This window comes from Entelurus aequoreus, linkage group LG10 (assembly GCF_033978785.1).
Source record: "Entelurus aequoreus isolate RoL-2023_Sb linkage group LG10, RoL_Eaeq_v1.1, whole genome shotgun sequence".
Lineage (NCBI taxonomy): Eukaryota > Metazoa > Chordata > Actinopteri > Syngnathiformes > Syngnathidae > Entelurus > Entelurus aequoreus.
This window is the reverse complement of record NC_084740.1, coordinates 40,807,465-40,831,972: the sequence shown is the minus strand read 5'-3', so window position 1 is coordinate 40,831,972 and position 24,508 is coordinate 40,807,465. Positions and strand designations below refer to the sequence as shown.

General features: G+C 28.3%; 1 protein-coding gene across 4 annotated transcripts in view; it reads left to right on the top strand.

The window, feature by feature from the left end:
• The window catches only part of LOC133658636 (cell adhesion molecule 2-like), a 235,152-nt gene that overhangs the window by 193,811 nt on the left and 16,833 nt on the right, over positions 1–24,508 (top strand). For all 4 annotated transcript variants that reach the window (XM_062060871.1, XM_062060870.1, XM_062060869.1 and 1 more), the window contains 5 exons: positions 348–497; positions 5,638–5,790; positions 18,112–18,249; positions 20,978–21,136; positions 21,317–21,407. In XM_062060871.1, coding sequence (XP_061916855.1) covers positions 410–497; positions 5,638–5,790; positions 18,112–18,249; positions 20,978–21,136; positions 21,317–21,407 — 629 coding nt within the window. In that variant the 5' untranslated portion in view covers positions 348–409. The remainder of the gene's footprint in view (positions 1–347; positions 498–5,637; positions 5,791–18,111; positions 18,250–20,977; positions 21,137–21,316; positions 21,408–24,508) is intronic.

Here is a 24,508-nt window from a genome sequence, read left to right as displayed (position 1 = left end):
GTCTAGTCCTGGTCAACGAGGAAGAAAATGTTTGTGCACTACAATACCCAGAAGGCTTAGCGCTGTAGACAGGAACAGGAAGTAGGTGTGTGCTACATCACTTGTGTGGTTGGATCAATAAATACACTTTGTTGTCCCTGCTCCGTCTACACAAAAACAAACATCAGTTTTATTGGACAGTGTGATGCCGTGCAGAGATAGGACGACTAGATTGATGCGGGCGATGTCATGACGGCCACACCTTGACCTCTCTCTGCCGGGTGCACACCTTAACGCCATCCAATCAAAGTACAGACCTTGTACTAACGCGCCGCCCTGACCTCAGCTCTGACTCCTCCTCCTTGCAGGCGGCCACGGCCAGTTCCCCATCACTCAGAACGTGACGGCGCTGGAGGAGGCGGCTGCCAACATGACCTGCAGGGTGGACTTTAATGACAACACCTCCCTCCAGTGGTCCAACCCGGCGCAGCAGACCCTCTTCTTCGGGGACAAGAAAGGTAAGAAGAAGTCACATCACGCCCTTTTTGGCACCACTTTACGCAGACATCAGGAGTCGGATCTTGGGTGTAACATGTTGGCATGGTGTGGTGTTGCGCTTCCAAGATGCGCATGGTGTAATGATTATTGATGGCAGCAGGTGGGAACACTAATCAACAAAACAGAAATCGTTGTGTTTTAAACAAAGGACGGCACGGAGCGCTAAGAACAGAACTAAACACAAAACCTAGGAAAATTACAACAAAAGCATGACAAGACATGATCCGGGGAATGGGTCATGACAGTACCCCCCCCCCCCACACACCCCCCTTAAGGGACGGATTCCAGACACCCCAAACAAAACAAGTCATGCTTTAATCGAGGAAACAATCACTTGTAACATGTATAAGATGTGGATCAAAATTATTTGAAGTTACACAAATATTGATTTATTGGTGGGAATTACTCTGAAATATTGGCTACAATTTTATTTTTGTTTTGTTTTATTGTAAACATCATCATCCTCATTTTGTATTTGAGCTCCCCTAAAAACTTTATTTCAGAAGAGCATTTTAACAATACAAAAAAAATACACCAATAATTCAGTGTGTGAATGTGTGAATGTGGAAAATAGTGTCAAAGCGCTTTGAGTTCCTTAAAAAAAAGGTAGAAAAGCGCTATACAAGTACGACCCATTTACCATTTACCATAAAATATACTGTATATTTTTCTAAAAACACCTAAATAAGACTTGAATATTATAATATAATTTTAACCAGGCTTTTTACTGATCCTGTTAAACTTTTCATAAGTTGTTGGGTTTTTTTTTTTATTTTTTTTTATTTTTATTGTTTTATTTTCTATTTTATTTATTGCTAGTATTACTACTATTATTTTCTCAATGTTATGTTGTTTTAATTTGCAACAAAAAGACATGATCCGGGGGACAGGGGAACGGGTCATGACAGTACCCCCCCGCCCCCCCCCCCCCTTAAGGGATGGATTCCAGACACCCCAAACAAAACAAGTCATGGGAGGGGAGGGTTTTTTTTAATCGAGGAAACAATCACTTGTAACATTTACAAGATGTGGATCAAAATTATTTGAAATTACACAAATTGGTGGGAATTACTCTGAATTATTGGCTACAATTTTTATTTTTGTTTTGTTTTATTGTAAACATTCCATTGTCATATCGCCATGCTTTGACAGGGACATCCTCATTTTGTATTTGAGCTGCCCTAAAAACTTAATTTCAGAAGAGCATTTTAGCAATTTAAAAAAAAATACACCAATAATTAAGAATAAAATATACTGTATAATTTTCTAAAAACACCTAAATACGACTCGAGTATTATAATATAATTTTAACCAGGCTTTTTACTGAATATGAGTTAGCATCACACATGACTTAGCATAGATATGAGTTAACATCACACATGACTTAGCATAAATATGAGTTAACATCACACATGACTTAGCACAAATATGAGTTAACATAACACATGACTTAGCACAAATATGAGTTAACATCACACATGAGTTAACATCAAACATGAGTTAACATCAAAAATGAGTTAGCATTAAACATGAGTTAGCGTAAACATGAGTTAGCATGAGCGGGCAGCAGGTAAGCTGAGGAAAATGTTGCTGTGGGTTTTAGTTATCAGAGGCAGCCTTGGCGAGGCGGCCATGTGTGAGATGTAGTGTGCAATAAGCAGCGAGGCCTACGCCTCTACAAGGTCAGCAGATTTATTCCTCCTGCGAGCGCCATGAAAGACGGCGGCTTTTAGGGGAAACACACCTTTTCATCGCATCCATTTCCTGCAGCGCTCGCCAAAACAATCTTTGTCACGCGCTGACGTTTGCCTCCGATTGTGACCCATCTGCCCGAGCCCGGGCCCTCGGGGCCCCAGCCAAGCTAAAATGGCTGAGTGTGTGTGTGTGTGTGTGTGTGTGTGTGTGTGTGTGTGTGTGTGTGTGTGTGTGTGTGTGTGTGTGTGTGTGTGTGTGTGTGTGTGTGTGTGTGTGTGAAAACCAACAACTCACTTCCTGTTGGTCATCAACATAAATAATATTTTTCTAATTAATCTTCTTTCACATGTTTAACGCATGATGGCCCACTTTGTATCTGTTGTTCACTCAGTGCAACAATAATAATAACAACACTAATAATAACAATGATAAAAAACTATGATAATAACAATAATAAAAACATAATAAAAACAACAATAATAATAACCACAACAATAATACAAATAACAATACTAATAAAAACAACAACAATAACAATAATAAAATAACAATGATAACAACCATAACATTAATACAAATAAAAACAACAATAATAAAATAATTAAAATAATAATACTAAAAATAACAACTATAATAATAATAAAAAATAATAACAATAATAATAACAACACTAATAATAACAATAATAAAAACATAACATTAATACAAATAAAAACAACAATAATAAAATAATTAAAATAATAATACTAAAAATAACAACTATAATAATAATAAAAAATAATAACAATAATAATAACAACACTAATAATAACAATAATAAAAAACAATGATAATAACAATAATAAAAACATAATAAAAACAACAATAATAATAACCATAACAATAATAAAAATAACAATACTAATAAAAACAACAATAATAACAATAATAAAATAACAATAATAATAACCATAACAATAATACAACTAACAATACAAATTGTGATTTAGGGCTATATAAATAAACATTGATTGATTGATTGATTGAAATAAAAACAACAATAATAAGAATAATAAAATAATAATACTAAAAATAACAACTATAATAATAATCAAAAATAATAATAATAATAATAATAACACTAATAATAACAATAATAAAAAATAATGATAATAACAATAATAATAACAACACTAATAATAACAATAATAAAAAACAATGACATAACAATAATAATAACAATAATAAATACATAATAAAAACAACAATAATAATAACCATAACAATAATAAATATAACAATACTAATAAAAACAACAATAATAAAATAACAATAATAATAACCATAACAATAATACAAATAACAATACAAATATAAATAATAAATGATAAATGGGTTATACTTGTATAGCGCTTTTCTACCTTCAAGGTACTCAAAGCGCTTTGACAGTATTTCCACATTCACCCATTCACACACACATTCACACACTGATGGCGGGAGCTGCCATGCAAGGCGCTAACCAGCAGCCATCAGGAGCAAGGGTGAAGTGTCTTGCCCAAGGACACAACGGACGTGACTAGGATGGTAGAAGGTGGGGATTGAACCCCTGTAACCAGCAACCCTCCGATTGCTGGCACGGCCACTCTACCAACTTCGCCACGCCGCTCCTAATAAAAACAATACTAAAAACAACAATAATAATAATAATAAATAATAAAAATAATAATAATAAAATAACAACAATAATAATAATAATACATAATAACAATAATAATAACACTAATAATAACAATAATAATAACAATAATAAATACATAATAAAAACAACAATAATAATAACCATAAGAATAACAAAAATAACAATACTAATAAAAACAACAATAATAACAATAATAAAATAACAATAATAATAACCATAACAATAATACAAATAACAATACAAATAAAAACAATAATAAAAATAATAATACTAAAAATAACAACAATAATAATAAAAAATAATAACAATAATAACACTAATAATAACAATAATAAAAAAACAATGATAATAACAATGATAAATATGTGGGCTCTGTACCGAGGATGTCGTTGTGGCTTGTGCAGCCCTTTGAGACACTTGTGATTCAGGGCTATATAAATAAACATTGATTGATTGATTGATTGATTGATTGATTGATAAATACATAATAAAAACAACAATAATAACCATAACAATAATAAAATAACAATAATAAAATAACAAAAGTAATAACCATAACAATAATACAAATAACAATACAAATAAAAACAATAATAAAAACAACAAAAATAACAATAATAAAATAATAATACTAAAAATAACAACAATAATAATAAAAAATAATAATAACAACAACAATAATAATAAAAAAATAATAACAACAACAATAACAATGTCGATAATAAAAATAACAACAATATTAATAACAATAACATTAATACAAATAACAACATGGTTTTACCTGAGGTAACCATGGCAACAAGCAGGGCCACGTTTCTAGTCAAATTGAATCCTCAAACAGAATTGTACTTAAAATGTCAACTTAATCAAATATCAGATCAGGTCATATAACTTTTTATTGGTTTTTTTTAATGTAATCATGTAGCATTAAGATGCGTATGTTTGTGGTTTTTGTTATGTCTTTATGTTGTTTACATTTCAAAGAGCACATTTTCCAGTTAAGAGCCTTTGAGATTGTATCGCAAATAATATTTATAATGATTTTATTTACAGTATCTCTCCACTTATTCATATGTGTCATCAAAACTGTTTTTTTGTTTTTATTTTTTTAATTAAAAATGTAATGAGATATTTTGCAGAAACATTCACAGAAAAGTTATGAATTTTTATTAATGCCTTTTATTGTTTCAGTCATACAGTAATTTAAGGAGCGTAAACATTGTTACGTTGTCATTTTTGTGATTTTTTTTTTAACAAATATTTTTGAAATTATTAAATAATATAACCAAAGTATTGTTATTCTTTAAAAAAAATTACTTAGGGTAGGGTCATATTTTAACATGTTTTTTTAATATTAAAATAAGACATTTTGTAGCAGTAATTTCTTAAACTGTAATATATTTTTATGTTTTTTAATTTTATTTGTATACTTACAGATGAATTAGATTGTTTTGGTTGCATTGTATTGTAAGAAAATATTGTATTTATTATCATTTTATTTGATGTATGGAGCAAGAACCCTGTTGTTTTTATGTTAGTGGAACTGAGCTGGCAGTTTTTACAGATCTTTTTGCACGACTTATAATAGTGTCAGCTGCGTCGCCATGGCAACGCTGCAAGAGTGAAAATCAACAAATGTTGAAATCTTGTTTTAAAATATTTCTGCTTGCATTTTGTTGTCGTCGTTGTTGTTGTTGCTGTTGTTTACGCTGTGGTTCCTGTTGCAGCTCTGCGCGACAACCGGATCGAGTTGGTGCGTGCGTCCTGGCAGGAACTGACCATCCGCATCAGCAACGTGAGCCTGGCGGACGAGGGCCAGTACACGTGCTCGCTCTTCACCATGCCCGTCAAAACCACCAAGGCCTTCCTCACCGTCTTAGGTCAGCCACTGCCGTCCTGCAGGTGGCGCTAGCGTGCGCTCTGCAAACGCATGCCAGCGCCCTCTGCTGGATCTGCTGAGTCATCGCCCAAACAACGTACTTTTTGTGCTAAAACAAACTGATTAGATACTAATTGATTGGTTAATTAGCATATCTTCCTGACACATCTTCCATGTCAGCATGGTGGTTTATAAGCACAGCACTTTTTAAATATTCACACTTCAGCTTCATTATATTTTTGCCTTTATTTGTGTGATACTTTTTAGCGTAAAAATTCTACTTCATGTTTGTAATATTTAATTTTAGTCTCGTAATATTTAGCTCTTTTTTTTCCGCGTACATTTTTTTTTCTTATAATATTCAGACTCAACTTCAAACTTGTTTCCTTTTTTTCTTGGAAAATTATGCAAAGCTTTCTAATATCAAGACTAGCCTCATAATTTTGTTTTCTTTGTAAAATTCTGACGTTTTTCTTTGTAATATTCACACTTAAGTTTCATAATATTTTGCCTTCTTTCTCGTGTGGTCAATTTTTTTAGCATAACATTTCAACTTTATTTTTATATAATTTCATATTGAACATTTTTCCTTGTAAAATAGTATTTTTTTAACTTGTAATATTCAGACTCAATTTCAAACTCGTTTCCTTTTTTTTCATTGAAAATTATGATATTTTTTCTTGTAATATTAAGACTAGCCTCATGATATTTTTTTCTTATAAAATTCCCACATTAGTCTGGTATTTTTTCTGCTTTTATTCTTGTAAAATTCAGCCTTTTTTCCTTGTAATATTCACACTTAAAGGCCTACTGAAACCCACTACTACCGACCACGCAGTCTGATAGTTTATATATCAATGATGAAATCTTAACATTATAACACATGCCAATACGGCCGGGTTAACTTATAAAGTGACATTTTAAATTTGCCGCTAAACTTCCGGTTCGAAACGCCTCTGAGGATGACGTATGCGCGTGACGTAGACCGGCGAACACGGGTATGCCTTCCACATTGAAGCCAATACGAAAAAGCTCTGTTTTCATTTAATAATTCCACAGTATTCTGGACATCTGTGTTCGTGAATCTGTTTCAATCATGTTCATTGCATTATGGAGAAGGAAGCCGAGCAAGCAAAGAAGAAAGTTGTCGGTGCGAAATGGACGTATTTTTCGAACGTAGTCAGCCACAACAGTACACAGCCGGCGCTTCTTTGTTTACATTCCCGAAAGATGCAGTCAAGATGGAAGAACTCGGATAACAGAGACTCTAACCAGGAGGGCTTTTGACTTGGATACACAGACGCCTGTAGAGAACTGGGACAACACAGACTCTTACCAGGATTACTTTGATTTGGATGACAAAGACGCAGACGTGCTACTGTGAGTATGCAGCTTTGGCTTTTTTTTGCGTATGTACGTAACTTTTTTTAAATATATAAGCTTTATGAACCTTGGGTTAGGTGAACGGTCTTTTGGGCTGAGTGATTGTGTGTGTTGATCATGTGTTTGAATTGTATTGGCGTGTTCTATGGAGCTAGGAGCTAGCAGAGGAGCTAGGAGTTAGCATAACACGTACCGTACCTACGTGCGCGTCACGTACGTAACTTTTTAAAAATATATAAGCTTTATGAACCTTGGGTTAGGTGAACGGTCTTTTGGGCTGAGTGATTGTGTGTGTTGATCAGGTGTTTGAATTGTATTGGCGTGTTCTATGGAGCTAGGAGCTAGCAGAGGAGCTAGGAGCTAGCATAACAAACACGCAGGTGTTATTATGCAGGATTAATTTGTGGCATATTAAATATAAGCCTGGTTGTGTTGTGGCTAATAGAGTATATATATGTCTTGTGTTTATTTACTGTTGTAGTCATTCCCAGCTGAATATCAGGTACCGTGAGTATGCAGCCTTGGCTGCTAAACATTCGATAACTTGACCGTATGTGCGCGTCACGTACGTAACTTTTTAAAAATATATAAGCTTTATGAACCTTGGGTTAGGTGAACGGTCTTTTGGGCTGAGTGATTGTGTGTGTTGATCAGGTGTTTGAATTGTATTGGCGTGTTCTATGGAGCTAGGAGCTAGCAGAGGAGCTAGGAGCTAGCATAACAAACACGCAGGTGTTTTTATGCAGGATTAATTTGTGGCATATTAAATATAAGCCTGGTTGTGTTGTGGCTAATAGAGTATGTATATGTCTTGTGTTTATTTACTGTTGTAGTCATTCCCAGCTGAATATCAGGTCACCCCCGGCTCTCACAGCATCTTCCCTATCTGAATAGCTTCAACTCCCCACTAGTCCTTCACTTGCACTTTACTCATCCACAAATCTTTCATCCTCGCTCAAATTAATGGGGAAATTGTCGCTTTCTCGGTCCGAATCTCTCTCACTTCATGCGGCCATCATTGTAAACAATAGGGAACTTTGCGTATATGTTCAACTGACTACGTCACGCTACTTCCGGTAGGTGCAAGCCTTTTTTTTATCAGATACCAAAAGTTGCAATCTTTATCGTCGTTGTTCTATACTAAATCCTTTCAGCAAAAATATGGCAATATCGCGAAATGATCAAGTATGACACATAGAATAGATCTGCTATCCCCGTTTAAATAAAAAAAATTCATTTCAGTAGGCCTTTAAGCTTCATAATATTTTGCCTTCTTTCTCGTGTGGTCGATTTTTTTTAGCGTAAAAATTTTATTTTTGTATCGTTTCGTTTTTTTCTATTTCAAATTTGTTTTGTAAAATATTCTTTTTTACTTGTAATATTCGGACTCAACTTCCAAATCGTTTCCTTTTTTTTTTTATTGAAAATGTTGATAATTTTACTAAAATGAAAACTACCCTCTTAAAAAATATATTTTTTTGTAAAATTCAAGGTTTTTGCCTTTATTCTTGTAAAAATCACACTTCTTTCCTTGTAAAATTATGACCTAAGCTTCATAATATGTTGTATTTTTGTATTGTATTTTTTGTATGTTCCAATTTGGGGGGTGGATTTATTTTGTTAATGAAACAAAAACATGTTTTATTTAGAAATTGCTAATACAATTTATTTTATTTTTTCTGCTTTTATTCTTGTAAAATTCAGCCTTTTTTCCTTGTAATATTCACACTTAAGCTTCATAATATTTTGCCTTCTTTTTTGTGTGGTCGATTATTTTAGCATAACATTTCAAATTTATTTTTATTACATTTCATTTTAGTCTCGTAATATTGAAAATGTTTTCTTGTAAAATAGTCTTTTTTTACTTGTAAAATTCAGACTCAACTTCAAACTCGTTTTCTTTTTTTTTCATTGAAAATTATGATAATTGTATTTGTAATATTAAGACTAGCCTCGTAATATTTTTTTCTTGTAAAACTTTTATCCGGATTTTTTTCCTGATAAAGTGTTGACTTTAGGGGGAAAAAATGTGACGAGTCATCATTTTACAATAACTAAGACAAAATATGAAACTGAAAATATTGTATTACAAGAATAAAGTCAGAATTCTGTCAGCGGAAAAAAGGCTAAATGTTTTGAAGTTAAAGTCCGAAAAAAGGAGAAAGAAAAAATAATCAAAAAAAAGTTTTAATTTCACGAGAAAAAGGCAAAATTTTAGGAATCTTAAATCTGAATTTTACAATAAAGAACATTTGAAGTTGCCAGCTAAAAAAGGCAAAATATTTTAGATTAGTCTTAATATTAAAAAAAAAAAAAACCTACATTTTCCAATAAAAAAATGCAAACAATTTCGACGCTTAAGTCTGAATATTACAAGGTAAAAAAACATAATTTTACAAGGAAAAAAGCTCAATATCACAAGACTAAAAATTACATGTTAGAAAAATCAAGTTAAAATTTTAGGGTAAGAACATTTATCACGCAAATAAAAAGGCAAAATATTTTAGGTTAGTCTCAGTATTACAAAAAAATATCTAAGTTTTCCCCCTAAAAAATGCAAACAAGTTTGAATTTGAGTTTGAATGTTACAAGGGAAAAAAACATCATTTTATAACAAAAAGTTAAATATCACGAGACTAAAAATGACATGTTAGAAAAATCTAGTTGAATGTTGACGCTAAGAAAATGTTGTCACGCAAGTAAAAAGGCAAAATATTATAGGTTTGTGTTGATATTACAAACAAATATCTACATTTTCCAAGTAAAAAAAACAAAACAATTTTGAATCTTGAGTCTGAATATTACAAGAGAAAAAAAAAGCTAAATATTACGAGACTAAAAGGAAAAATATTATAGGTTAGTCTTAATATTACAAAAATTATCAAAACAAATAAATACAATTGTAAACAAGTTTGAAGTTGAGTCTAATTATTACAAAGAAAAAAACTTAATTTTACAAGAAAAAAAAGTTTAATATCACAAGACTAAAAATCACATGTTGGAAAAATCAAGTTAAAATTTTACGGTAAGAACATTTATCATGCAAGTAAAAAGGCTAAATATTTTAGGTTAGTCTCTATATTACAAAAACATTTCTAAGTTTTCCCACCAAAAAATGCAAACAAGTTTGAATATTACGAGGGAAAAAAACATCATTTTACAACAAAAAGTACAATATCACTAGACTAAAAATGACATGTTAGAAAAATCTAGTTGAATTTTTACGCTAAGAAAATGTTGTCACGCAAGTAAAAAGGCAAAATATTATAGGTTAGTGTTGATATTACAAACAAATATCTACATTTTCCAAGTAAAAAAAACCAACATTTTTTGAAGCATGATTCTGAATATTACAAGAGAAAAAAACATAATTTTACAAGAAAAAAAAAGTTAAATATTACGAGACTAAAAATGACAGTTAAAAAATCTAGTTAATAATTTACGCTGAAAAAATGTATCATTCAAGTAAAAAGGAAAAATATAGGTTAGTCTTAATATTACAAAAATTATCAAAACAAATAAATACAATTGTAAACAAGTTTGAAGTTGAGTCTAATTATTACAAAGAAAAAAACTTAATTTTACAAGAAAAAAAAGCTGAATATCACAAGACTAAAAATGACATGTTAGAAAAATCAAGTTAAAATTTTACGGTAAGAACATTTATCATGCAAGTAAAAAGGCTAAATATTTTAGGTTAGTCTCTATATTACAAAAACATTTCTAAGTTTTCCCCCCAAAAAATGCAAACAAGTTTGAATTTGAGTTTGAATATTACAAGGGAAAAAAACATCATTTTACAACAAAAAGTACAATATCACGAGACTAAAAATGACATGTTAGAAAAATCTAGTTGAATTTTGACGCTAAGAAAATGTTGTCACGCAAGTAAAAAGGCAAAATATTATAGGTTAGTGTTGATATTACAAACAAATATATCTACATTTTCCAAGTAAAAAAAAACAACATTTTTTTGAAGCGTGATTCTAAATATTACAAGAGAAAAAAACATAATTTTACAAGAAAAAAAAAGTTAAATATTACAAGACTAAAAATTACAGTTAAAAAATCTAGTTAATAATTTACGCTGAAAAAATGTATCATTCAAGTAAAAAGGCGAAATATTATAGGTTAGTGTTGATATTACAAACAAATATCTACATTTACCAAGTTAAAAAAACAAAACAATTTTGAAGCTTGAGTCTGAATATTACAAGAGAAAAAAAAGCTAAATATTACGAGACTAAAAATGACAGTTAAAAAATCTAGTTAATATTTTACGCTGAAAAAATTTATCACGCAAGTAAAAAGGAAAAATATTATAGGTTAGTGTTAATATTACAAAAAAATATCTACATTTTCCAAGTAAAAAAAAAAAAAAAATTTGAAGTTTGAGTCTGAATATTACAAGAGAAAAAAAAGCTAAATATTACGAGACTAAAAATGACAGTTAAAAAATCGAGTTAATATTTTACGCTAAAAAAATGTATCACGCAAGTAAAAAGGACAAATATTATAGGTTAGTCTTAATATTACAAAAATTATCAAAACAAATAAATACAATTGTAAACAAGTTTGAAGTTGAGTCTAATTATTACAAAGAAAAAAACTTAATTTTACAAGAAAAAAAAAGCTTAATATCACAAGACTAAAAATGACATGTTAGAAAAATCAAGTTAAAATTTTACGGTACGAACATTTATCATGCAAGTAAAAAGGCTAAATATTTTAGGTTAGTCTCTATATTACAAAAACATTTCTAAGTTTTCCCCCAAAAAAATGCAAACAAGTTTGAATTTTCTTTTTGAATATTACAAGGGAAAAAAACATAATTTTACAACAAAAAGTAAAATATCACGAGACTAAAAATGACATGTTAGAAAAATCTAGTCGAATTTTTACGCTACGAAAATGTTGTCACGCAAGTAAATAGGCAAAATATTATAGGTTAGTGTTGATATTACAAACAAATATCTACATTTTCCAAGTAAAAAAAAACAACATTTTTTTGAAGCATGATTCTGAATATTACAAGAGAAAAAAACATAATTTTACAAGGAAAAAAAAGCTAAATATTACGAGACTAGAAATTACAGTTAAAAAAATCTAGTTAATATTTTACGCTGAAAAAAATTTATCATTCATGTAAAAAGGAAAAATATTATAGGTTAGTCTTAATATTACAAAAATTATCAAAACAAATAAATACAATTGTAAACAAGTTTGAAGTTGAGTCTAATTATTACAAAGAAAAAAATGTAATTTTACAAGAAAAAAAAAGCTTAATATCACAAGACTAAAAATGACATGTTAGAAAAATCAAGTTAAAATTTTACGATAAGAACATTTATCATGCAAGTAAAAAGGCTAAATATTTTAGGTTAGTCTCTATATTACAAAAGCATTTCTAAGTTTTCCCCCCCAAAAAATGCAAACAAGTTTGAATTTGAGTTTGAATATTACAAGGGAAAAAAACATAATTTTACAACAAAAAGTTAAATATCACGAGACTAAAAATGACATGTTAGAAAAATCTAGTCGAATTTTTACGCTACGAAAATGTTGTCACGCAAGTAAAAAGGCAAAATATTATAGGTTAGTGTTGATATTACAAACAAATATCTACATTTTCCAAGTAAAAAAAAACAACATTTTTTTGAAGCATGATTCTGAATATTACAAGAGAAAAAAACATAATTTTACAAGAAAAAAAAAGCTAAATATTACGAGACTAGAAATTACAGTTAGAAAAATCTAGTTAATATTTTACGCTGAAAAAAATTTATCATTCAAGTAAAAAGGAAAAATATTATAGGTTAGTCTTAATATTACAAAAATTATCAAAACAAATAAATACAATTGTAAACAAGTTTGAAGTTGAGTCTAATTATTACAAAGAAAAAAATGTAATTTTACAAGAAAAAAAAGCTTAATATCACAAGACTAAAAATGACATGTTAGAAAAATCAAGTTAAAATTTTACGATAAGAACATTTATCATGCAAGTAAAAAGGCTAAATATTTTAGGTTAGTCTCTATATTACAAAAGCATTTCTAAGTTTTCCCCCCCAAAAAATGCAAACAAGTTTGAATTTGAGTTTGAATATTACAAGGGAAAAAAACATAATTTTACAACAAAAAGTTAAATATCACGAGACTAAAAATGACATGTTAGAAAAATCTAGTCGAATTTTTACGCTACGAAAATGTTGTCACGCAAGTAAAAAGGCAAAATATTATAGGTTAGTGTTGATATTACAAACAAATATCTACATTTTCCAAGTAAAAAAAAACAACATTTTTTTGAAGCATGATTCTGAATATTACAAGAGAAAAAAACATAATTTTACAAGAAAAAAAAAGCTAAATATTACGAGACTAGAAATTACAGTTAGAAAAATCTAGTTAATATTTTACGCTGAAAAAAATTTATCATTCAAGTAAAAAGGAAAAATATTATAGGTTAGTCTTAATATTACAAAAATTATCAAAACAAATAAATACAATTGTAAACAAGTTTGAAGTTGAGTCTAATTATTACAAAGAAAAAAATGTAATTTTACAAGAAAAAAAAAGCTTAATATCACAAGACTAAAAATGACATGTTAGAAAAATCAAGTTAAAATTTTACGGTAAGAACATTTATCATGCAAGAAAAAGGCTAAATATTTTAGGTTAGTCTCTATATTACAAAAGCATTTCTAAGTTTTCCCCCCCAAAAAATGCAAACAAGTTTGAATTTGAGTTTGAATATTACAAGGGAAAAAAACATAATTTTACAACAAAAAGTTAAATATCACGAGACTAAAAATGACATGTTAGAAAAATCTAGTCGAATTTTTACGCTAAGAAAATGTTGTCACGCAAGTAAAAGGGCAAAATATTATAGGTTAGTGTTGATATTACAAACAAATATATCTACATTTTCCAAGTAAAAAAAAACAATTTTGAAGCTTGAGTCTGAATATTACAAGAGAAAAAAAATAATTTTACAAGAAAAAAAAAAGCTAAATATTACGAGACTAAAAATTACAGTTAAAAAAATATAGTTAATATTTTACGCTGAAAAAATGTATCATTCAAGTAAAAGGGAAAAATATTATAGGTTAGTCTTAATATTACAAAAATTATCAAAACAAATAAATACAATTGTAAACAAGTTTGAAGTTGAGTCTGATTATTACAAAGAAAAAAACGTAATTTTACAAGAAAAAAAAAGCTTAATATCACAAGACTAAAAATGACATGTTAGAAAAATCAAGTTAAAATTTTACGGTAAGAACATTTATCATGCAAGTAAAAAGGCTAAATATTTTAGGTTAGTCTCTATATTACAAAAACATTTCTAAGTTTTCCCCCCAAAAAATGCAAACAAGTTTGAATTTGAGTTTGAATATTACAAGGGAAAAAAACATCATTTTACAACAAAAAGTAAAATATCACGAGACTAAAAATGACATGTTAGAAAAATCTAGTTGAATTTTTACGCTAAGAAAATGTTGTCACGCAAGTAAAAAGGCAAAATATTATAGGTAAGTGTTGATATTACAAACAAATATCTACATTTTCCAAGTAAAAAAAACAAATTAATTTTGAAGCTTGAGTCTGAATATTACAAGAGAAAAAAAAAGCTAAATATTAGGAGACTAAAAATGACAGTTAAAAAATCGAGTTAATATTTTACGCTGAAAAAATTTATCACGCAAGTAAAATGGCAAAATATTATAGGTTAGTGTTGATATTACAAAAAAATATCTATATTTTCCAAGTAAAAAAAAAAACAATTTTGAAGTTTGAGTCTGAATATTACAAGAGAAAAAAAAGCTAAATATTACGAGACTAAAAATTATAGTTAAAAAATCGAGTTAATATTTCACGCTAAAAAAAATGTATCACGCAAGTAAAAAGGAAAAATATTATAGGTTAGTCTTAATATTACAAAAATTATCAAAACAAATAAATACAATTGTAAACAAGCTTGAAGTTGAGTCTAATTATTACAAAGAAAAAAAACGTAATTTTACAAGAAAAAAAAGCTTAATATCACAAGACTAAAAATGACATGTTAGAAAAATCAAGTTAAAATTTTACGGTAAGAACATTTATCATGCAAGTAAAAAGTCTAAATATTTTAGGTTAGTCTCTATATTACAAAAACATTTCTAAGTTTTCCCCCCAAAAAATGCAAACAAGTTTGAATTTGAGTTTTAATATTACAAGGGAAAAAAACATCATTTTACAACAAAAAGTAAAATATCACGAGACTAAAAATGACATGTTAGAAAAATCTAGTTGAATTTTTACGCTAAGAAAATGTTGTCACGCAAGTAAAAAGGCAAAATATTATAGGTTAGTGTTGATATTACAAACAAATATCTACATTTTCCAAGTAAAAAAAAAAACAAAATTTTTTTGAAGCATGATTCTGAATATTACAAGAGAAAAAAACATAATTTTACAAGAAAAAAAAGCTAAATATTACGAGATTAAAAATTACAGTTAAAAAAATCTAGTTAATATTTTACGCTGAAAAAATGTATAATTCAAGTAAGAAGGAAAAATATTATACGTTAGTCTTAATATTACAAAAATTATCAAAACAAATAAATACAATTGTAAACAAGTTTGAAGTTGAGTCTGATTATTACAAAGAAAAAAACGTAATTTTACAAGAAAAAAAAAGCTTAATATCACAAGACTAAAAATGACATGTTAGAAAAATCAAGTTAAAATTTTACGGTAAGAACATTTATCATGCAAGTAAAAAGGCTAAATATTTTAGGTTAGTCTCTATATTACAAAAACATTTCTAAGTTTTCCCCCCAAAAAATGCAAACAAGTTTGAATTTCAGTTTGAATATTACAAGGGAAAAAAACATCATTTTACAACAAAAAGTAAAATATCACGAGACTAAAAATGACATGTTAGAAAAATCTAGTTGAATTTTTACGCTAAGAAAATGTTGTCACGCAAGTAAAAAGGCAAAATATTATAGGTAAGTGTTGATATTACAAACAAATATCTACATTTTCCAAGTAAAAAAAACAAATTAATTTTGAAGCTTGAGTCTGAATATTACAAGAGAAAAAAAAAGCTAAATATTAGGAGACTAAAAATGACAGTTAAAAAATCGAGTTAATATTTTACGCTGAAAAAATTTATCACGCAAGTAAAATGGCAAAATATTATAGGTTAGTGTTGATATTACAAAAAAATATCTATATTTTCCAAGTAAAAAAAAAAACAATTTTGAAGTTTGAGTCTGAATATTACAAGAGAAAAAAAAGCTAAATATTACGAGACTAAAAATTATAGTTAAAAAATCGAGTTAATATTTCACGCTAAAAAAATGTATCACGCAAGTAAAAAGGAAAAATATTATAGGTTAGTCTTAATATTACAAAAATTATCAAAACAAATAAATACAATTGTAAACAAGCTTGAAGTTGAGTCTAATTATTACAAAGAAAAAAACGTAATTTTACAAGAAAAAAAAGCTTAATATCACAAGACTAAAAATGACATGTTAGAAAAATCAAGTTAAAATTTTACGGTAAGAACATTTATCATGCAAGTAAAAAGTCTAAATATTTTAGGTTAGTCTCTATATTACAAAAACATTTCTAAGTTTTCCCCCCAAAAAATGCAAACAAGTTTGAATTTGAGTTTTAATATTACAAGGGAAAAAAACATCATTTTACAACAAAAAGTAAAATATCACGAGACTAAAAATGACATGTTAGAAAAATCTAGTTGAATTTTTACGCTAAGAAAATGTTGTCACGCAAGTAAAAAGGCAAAATATTATAGGTTAGTGTTGATATTACAAACAAATATCTACATTTTCCAAGTAAAAAAAAAACAAAATTTTTTTGAAGCATGATTCTGAATATTACAAGAGAAAAAAACATAATTTTACAAGAAAAAAAAAGCTAAATATTACGAGATTAAAAATTACAGTTAAAAAAATCTAGTTAATATTTTACGCTGAAAAAATGTATAATTCAAGTAAAAAGGAAAAATATTATACGTTAGTCTTAATATTACAAAAATTATCAAAACAAATAAATACAATTGTAAACAAGTTTGAAGTTGAGTCTGATTATTACAAAGAAAAAAACGTAATTTTACAAGAAAAAAAAGCTTAATATCACAAGACTAAAAATGACATGTTAGAAAAATCAAGTTAAAATTTTACGGTAAGAACATTTATCATGCAAGTAAAAAGGCTAAATATATTAGGTTAGTCTCTATATTACAAAAACATTTCTAAGTTTTCCCCCCAAAAAATGCAAACAAGTTTGAATTTTCTTTTTGAATATTACAAGGGAAAAAAACATCATTTTACAATAAAAAGTAAAATATCACAAGACTAAAAATGACATGTTGGAAAAATCTAGTTGAATTTTTACGCTAAGAAAATGTTGTCACGCAAGTAAAAAGGCAAAATATTATAGGTTAGTGTTGACATTACAAACAAATATCTACATTTTCCAAGTAAAAAAAACCAACATTTTTTTGAAGCATGATTCTGAATATTACAAGAGAAAAAAACATAATTTTACAAGAAAAAAAAAAGCTAAATATTACGAGACTAAAAATTACAGTTAAAAAATCTAGTTAATATTTTACGCTGAAAAAATTTATTATTCATGTAAAAAGGAAAAATATTATAGGTTAGTCTTAATATTACAAAAATTATTTTAAAAAATATATATATATCATCATATTTTTATGAGTCATCATAAAAGCGCCAATGAGTTGGTTGTGAACAACAATACGACAACACGCAGGACTTTCACACCAACACAACAATTTTATAGCGCATGCAGAGCTACAGAAATGCCGAGCCCTCATCACAGGTCCAATGACAACTGCTGACGAATGAATAACGTGTTGACTGTCACACTCTGTATGAATTATATATTTTCCTGCTAGGAGTACCACAGCGGCCCGAGATCACCGGCTTCACTCGACCCGCCTTGGAGGGCGAAGTCATCGCTCTCACTTGCACCACCTCGGGCAGCAAGCCTGCCGCACACCTCAGGTGGTTCAGGAACGACAAGGAAGTACAAGGTACGCCTTTTTCAAAGAATACTACTGCAAGTAATACTCACTTACAAATACCAACTACAGTAAGTTGTACCATCTAAAACAGGTACTAAGTAGTATAAAGTACTACTCAGTAATACTTACTCAGAAATACCAAGTACAGTAAGTTACACCAACTAAAACACATATTAAGTATACTAAGTAAATCTCAGAAATACCAACTAAAGTAAGTTATACCATCTAAAACACATATTAAGTAGTATAATGTACTACTCAGTAATACTTACTCAGAAATACCAACTACATTAAGTTGTACTATCTAAAACACGTATTAAGTACACAAATTAATACTTACTCAAAAATACTTACTAGAGTAAGTTATACCATCTAAAACATGTATTAAGTAGTATTTAGTAATACTCAGTAATACTTACTCAAAATGACCAACTACAGAAGAAGTTTGTATTTTTTTCTGATATGTTCGGTGTATTTGAACAATAAACAATATTGTAAGTGTTAATTGTGATTTAAAATAAAGATAAAATATTATGGGACTTAAGTATAATTTTCCAAGATATTGAAACTTAAGTTTGAATATTTACCAAAAGAAATGTCAGAATTTTACAAAAATAAAATCAAAAAATAGAAAAAAAGTCTGAATGTTACAAAACAAATATATATATTGTTTATAGAAAAATAAAAATATTATGAAGCTAAAGACTGAATATTAAAATAAATTATTATGGTGAAAAATACATAATATTACAAGAAGAAATATAATTTTCACACAAAAAAATCTAAACGTAAGTCTGAATATTACAATAAAAACTAAAAACGTCAGAATATTACAAAACAAATATATAATTTTTAATGGAAAAATTTTAATAAAAAGCTAATGTCAGAATGTTATAATCAATTATTATGGTGTAAAATACTTAATATTAGAAGAAGAAATATCATAATTTTCTAAATAAATAAAATCAAAACTTAAGTCTGAGTATTACAATAAAATCTTCAATAAAAACAAAGTTTAGCAAAAAGTCTGAATATTACAAAACAAATATATATATATTTTTTATGGAAAAAATGTAATATTATGAAGCTAATGTCAGAATATTACAATCAATTATTAAGGTGAAAAAAACGTAATAATACAAGAAGAAATATCATAATTTTCCAAATTTAAAAAAAAGGGAAAAAAAATCTAAAGTATCAAAATATTACAAGAAAAAAAAGAAAATAATTCAAAACTTAAGTCTGAATATTAAAAATCAACATTCAGATTCAAATTCAAACTCATTTCCTTTTTTTCATTGAACATTTTGATAATTTTTCTCGAATTAAAACTACCCTCACAAAACTTTTTTTCTTATAAAATTCAATGTTTTTGCCTTTTATTCTTGTAAAAATCGTCACTTCAAGCTTGTTTCCTTTTTTAAATAGAAAATTATGATAATTTTTCTTGGAATATTAGGACTAGCCTCATAATATTGTTTTCTTGTAAAATTCCCACTATAGACTTGTATTTTGTCAGCTTTTATTCTTGTAAAATTCGGACTTTTTTTCCATGTAATATTCACACTTAAGCTTCATAATATTTTGCCTTCTTTCTCGTGTGGTCAATTTTTTTTTTAGTGTAAACACTTTATTTTTGTATCGTTTCGGTTTTTTCTATTTCAATTTTTTTTGTAAAATACTCTTTTTTACTTGTAATATTCAGACTCAACTTCCAAATCGTTTCCTTTTTTTTTAATTGAAAATTTTGATAATTTTACTACAATGAAAACTACCCTCATATTTTGTAAAATTCAAGGTTTTTGCCTTTTATTCTTGTAAAAATCACACTTCTTTCCTTGTAAAATTCAGACCTAAGCTTCATAATATTTTGTATTTTTGTATTGTATTTTTTGTATGTTCAAATTTGGGGGGTGGATTTATCTTGTTAATGAAACAAAAACATGTTTTATTTAGAAATTGCTAATACAACTACATCGTGTGTATGAAATATAATACATTCACACGACCCCTATTAAAAATAAAAATGTTAAAGTATAAAATAAAAACATAAAAGTTGTAATAAAAATCAGTGATGAAGATAAGTTGCAAATTTACTGTAAGGATTATTTGATATTTGTGATTTTTTTTAAGATTGGTAATTTTTAAAGCCATATTTTAAGTAAAGTAATTTTTGTGATTAAAAAAAAAAACGTTAAATGAGAAAGTGAGATTTTTTTAAATAAATAAGATAATATAACAATATTTAAAATAAAATGTGTGTACCGTAATCTGTTATGTGTTAGAAGTACCAGAATAATGTTGTATTTTTTTTCCTTGTGTCAAAAGTTTTTGAATTGCATTAATAAATTGAGATGAAATGACTTCACCATGGACACAAATGCTCAATGCTGTAATATTAAAGTAAAAAAGTAAAGTATAAAAAGTAAACCAGTGCATCTATCAGTGTTTTTTATTCATGCATTTATTTATTTATTTTTAATTTATTTGTGCATTGTTTGTCTCTGAAAACTAAATTGAGATGTATTTGCAACTAAGACCTGGAATAAAAAATGTGAAATATTATCAATGTATTCATATGAGACCAAAGTTATTTTAAACCATATTAGATTAAAATATACTCTACCGAAATAATTGTAATGTCAATTTTCGTAATTTCAAGTTTTTTTGTTTGTTGCAATATAATTCATACAACCATTATTATTATTATTATTTTAATGACATTTGATGTCCTCAGGCTCCATGGAGGTGACGCCCAGGGGGAAATCCTTCGTGGTGACGAGCAGCTTGTACTTCCAGGTGCAGCGAGGGGACGACGGCGTGGCCTACACCTGCATGGTGGAGCACGGCTCTCTCAACAACCCCTACATGACCACCGAAGTCCTGGAGGTCCACTGTGAGGACACGCGCACACACACTTACACGCACACAAAGATGGATTATGTCTCAGATTAGCAGCGAGCAGGAAGTGAGATTACAGGTGTGAGCGCAGGTTTAGCGTGCAGGTAAAGGATTAGCATCAAAGCTTGCCGTCCAATCTGTGACGAGCTCACCGCTGCGTTTTGTTTTTTTGCAGACGCTCCTCGTGTGGACATCAGACATTCCATGAACGTCCCCCAGGAGGGACACTACTTCAAACTGGAGTGCTTCTCCCGAGGAAACCCCATGTGAGTCACAAGGCTACACCTTTTGTGCTGGTGACCTTTCACCGCAACACAACAAAAATGTTTTACATATTTGCGTCCATTGTAGTTTTTTGTTGTTGCAAAAATGATGTACGGAAATGTGCTGGTTGGTGAATTCATGGTAAAGCAAGAAAGCTATTGGTTTTGAAAGAAAACATCCTGACTAGCTGAGGTCAAAGCTGCACTGCAAAAAGTGAAATCTAAGTAAGATGAAATATCTCAAATAAGGGTGATATTTGCTTATTTTCTGTCTGATAAAATCATTCTTCTTACTAATGCTAGGTTCACACCAACGGCGCTTTGACGGCGCTTTGAAGCGGCATGCAAAGCGGCGTTAAAGCGTAACAAAGCGTGATTAAAGCGTGAGGGTCGTAATGGATCGTGGGAAAGCTTGTAGTGAAGCGGGACATGCGGCAAGTTCGCCAAAAAATTTTAAACGGTTTAAAAAAATTCGGCCCTCTGTCAAGGATGGAATAAAGCGCCGAGAGCGTATCAAAGCGTGACAAAGCTCAGCAAAGCTTGACTCAAAGCGTAGGAAAGCTTAACAGATCTTGGTTCAAAGCGCGGACCCCAGTCTACAACTACAAATAGGAAGTGACTGTGATATTGAATAGTGACATTGAATATAAAAAATAAAAGAAATGCCTTTTATTATTGTCAACTAGCAAGAAAGATAGATATTTATTAAGATGACAAAGAAATAAAAGAAATGAAGATATAAAACATAATAAATAATAAACATAATATAACGGGGGAAAAAAGAGAAATTGAAAAAATAAATGAATATAAAACATAATAAATAATAAACATAATATAACGAAAAAAGAAGAGAAATTGAAAAAATAAATGAATATAAAACATAATAAATAATAAATAGAAAACATAATATAACGAAAAAAGAGAAATTGAAAAAATAAATGAATATAAAACATAATAAATAATAAACATAATATAACGAAAAAAGAAGAGAAATTGAAAAAATAAATGAATATAAAACATAATAAATAATAAATAATAAACATAATATAACGAAAAAAAGAGAAATTTAAAAAATAAATGAATATAAAACATAATAAATAATAAACATAATATAACGAAAAAAGAAGAGGAATTGAAAAAATAAATTAATATAAAACATAATAAATAATAAACATAATATAACGAAAAAAGAAGAGAAATTGAAAAAATAAATGAATATAAAACATAATAAACATAATATAACGAAAAAAGAAGAGAAATTGAAAAAATAAATGAATATAAAACATAATAAATAATAAATAATAAACATAATATAACGAAAAAAGGAGAGAAGTTGAAAAAAATAAATGAATATAAAGCATAATAAATAATAAACATAATATAATGGGGAAAAAAGAGGAATTGAAAAAATAAATGAATATAAAACATAATAAATAATAAACATAATATAACGAAAAAAGAAGAAAAATTGAAAAAATAAATGAATATAAAACATAATAAATAATAAATAATAAACATAATATAACGAAAAAAAGATAAATTGAAAAAACAAATGACTATAAAACATAATAAATAATAAACATAATATAACGAAAAAAAAGATAAATTGAAAAAACAAATGAATATAAAACATAATAAATAATAAACATAATATAACAAAACAAGAAGAGGAATTGAAAAAATAAATGAATATAAAACATAATAAATAATAAACATAATATAACGGGAAAAAAAGAGAAATTGAAAAAATAAATGAATATAAAAAATAAAAGAAATGCCTTTTATTATTGTCAACTAGCATAAGAAATGAAAGATAGATATTTATTAAGATGACAAAGAAATAAAAGAAATGAAGATATTAAACATAATAAATAATAAACATAATATAACGAAAAAAAAGAGAAATTGAAAAAATAAATGAATACAAAAAATGTGTGGAAAACAGTATACTGAGTTTTTCAAAAAAATGTTTACTTATTTGTTTATCATATTTCTCTTTTTTACTACATTATGTGTTTTATCCTGTATATAATAAAACAAAAAGAGAAATCAAATAAATAGATAAATCTAAAAAAATGTGGGGAAAACTTAGTACACTGAGTTTTTCACTTTTTTTTAACTTATTTGTTTATCATATTTCTCTTTATTATATTATGTGTGCGCACGCAATTTATTCATCATATTCACAAAATAATTATCACAGCATCTTCCAAATTGCACATAATTACATAACAATATCACATTTCAAAGTCATTATTACAAATGAATGTTCATAATGTTCATGACACATTAATTCCAATGCACAACAGAGCTTGATAATCGTGTCAGAGCCTGATTTAAAGCGTCAGGATCGCATCAAAGCATAATAAAGTTCAATAAAGTGTATCAAAGCGGCATCAAATCGTGAGGAACGGTAATTCGTCCCCCCCAAAGCGGCATCTAATTCGTATCAGAGGGTATCAAAGCATAACATTACTTTGGAGATCGGGATATTCGTGGAAAAATTGACAAAAATGATGGCGCTTTGCTCGGCGCTTTAAAGCGCGGCAAGCGCCGTTGGTGTGAACTAGGGCTGCAACTAACGATTAATTTGATAATCGATTAATCTGTCGATTATTACTTTGATTAATCGATTAATAATCGGATAAAAGAGACAAACTACATTTCTATCCTTTCCAGTATTTTATTGGAAAAAAAACAGCATACTGGCACCATACTTATTTTGATTATTGTTTCTCAGCTGTTTGTACATGTTGCAGTTTATAAATAAAGGTTTATTTAATTTTTTTTTATTTTTTTTTATTTTTTTTTTAAAGCCTCTGCGCATGCGCATTGCATAGATCCAACGAATCGATGACTAAATTAATCGGCAACTATTTTTATAATCGATTTTAATCGATTTAATCGATTAGTTGTTGCAGCCCTAGTGTGAACCAGGCATAAGCAGATTTTATGTTAGAGTGTTTTACTTGTTTTAAGGGTTTTGGTCCTGAATGATCTCGGTAAGATATTACAGCTTGTTGCTGAGATTTGATGAGCTATATTGAGTAAAACATGCTTGAAACTAGAATATCAACTGTTGCAAAGCTGTGTCATCAACACTC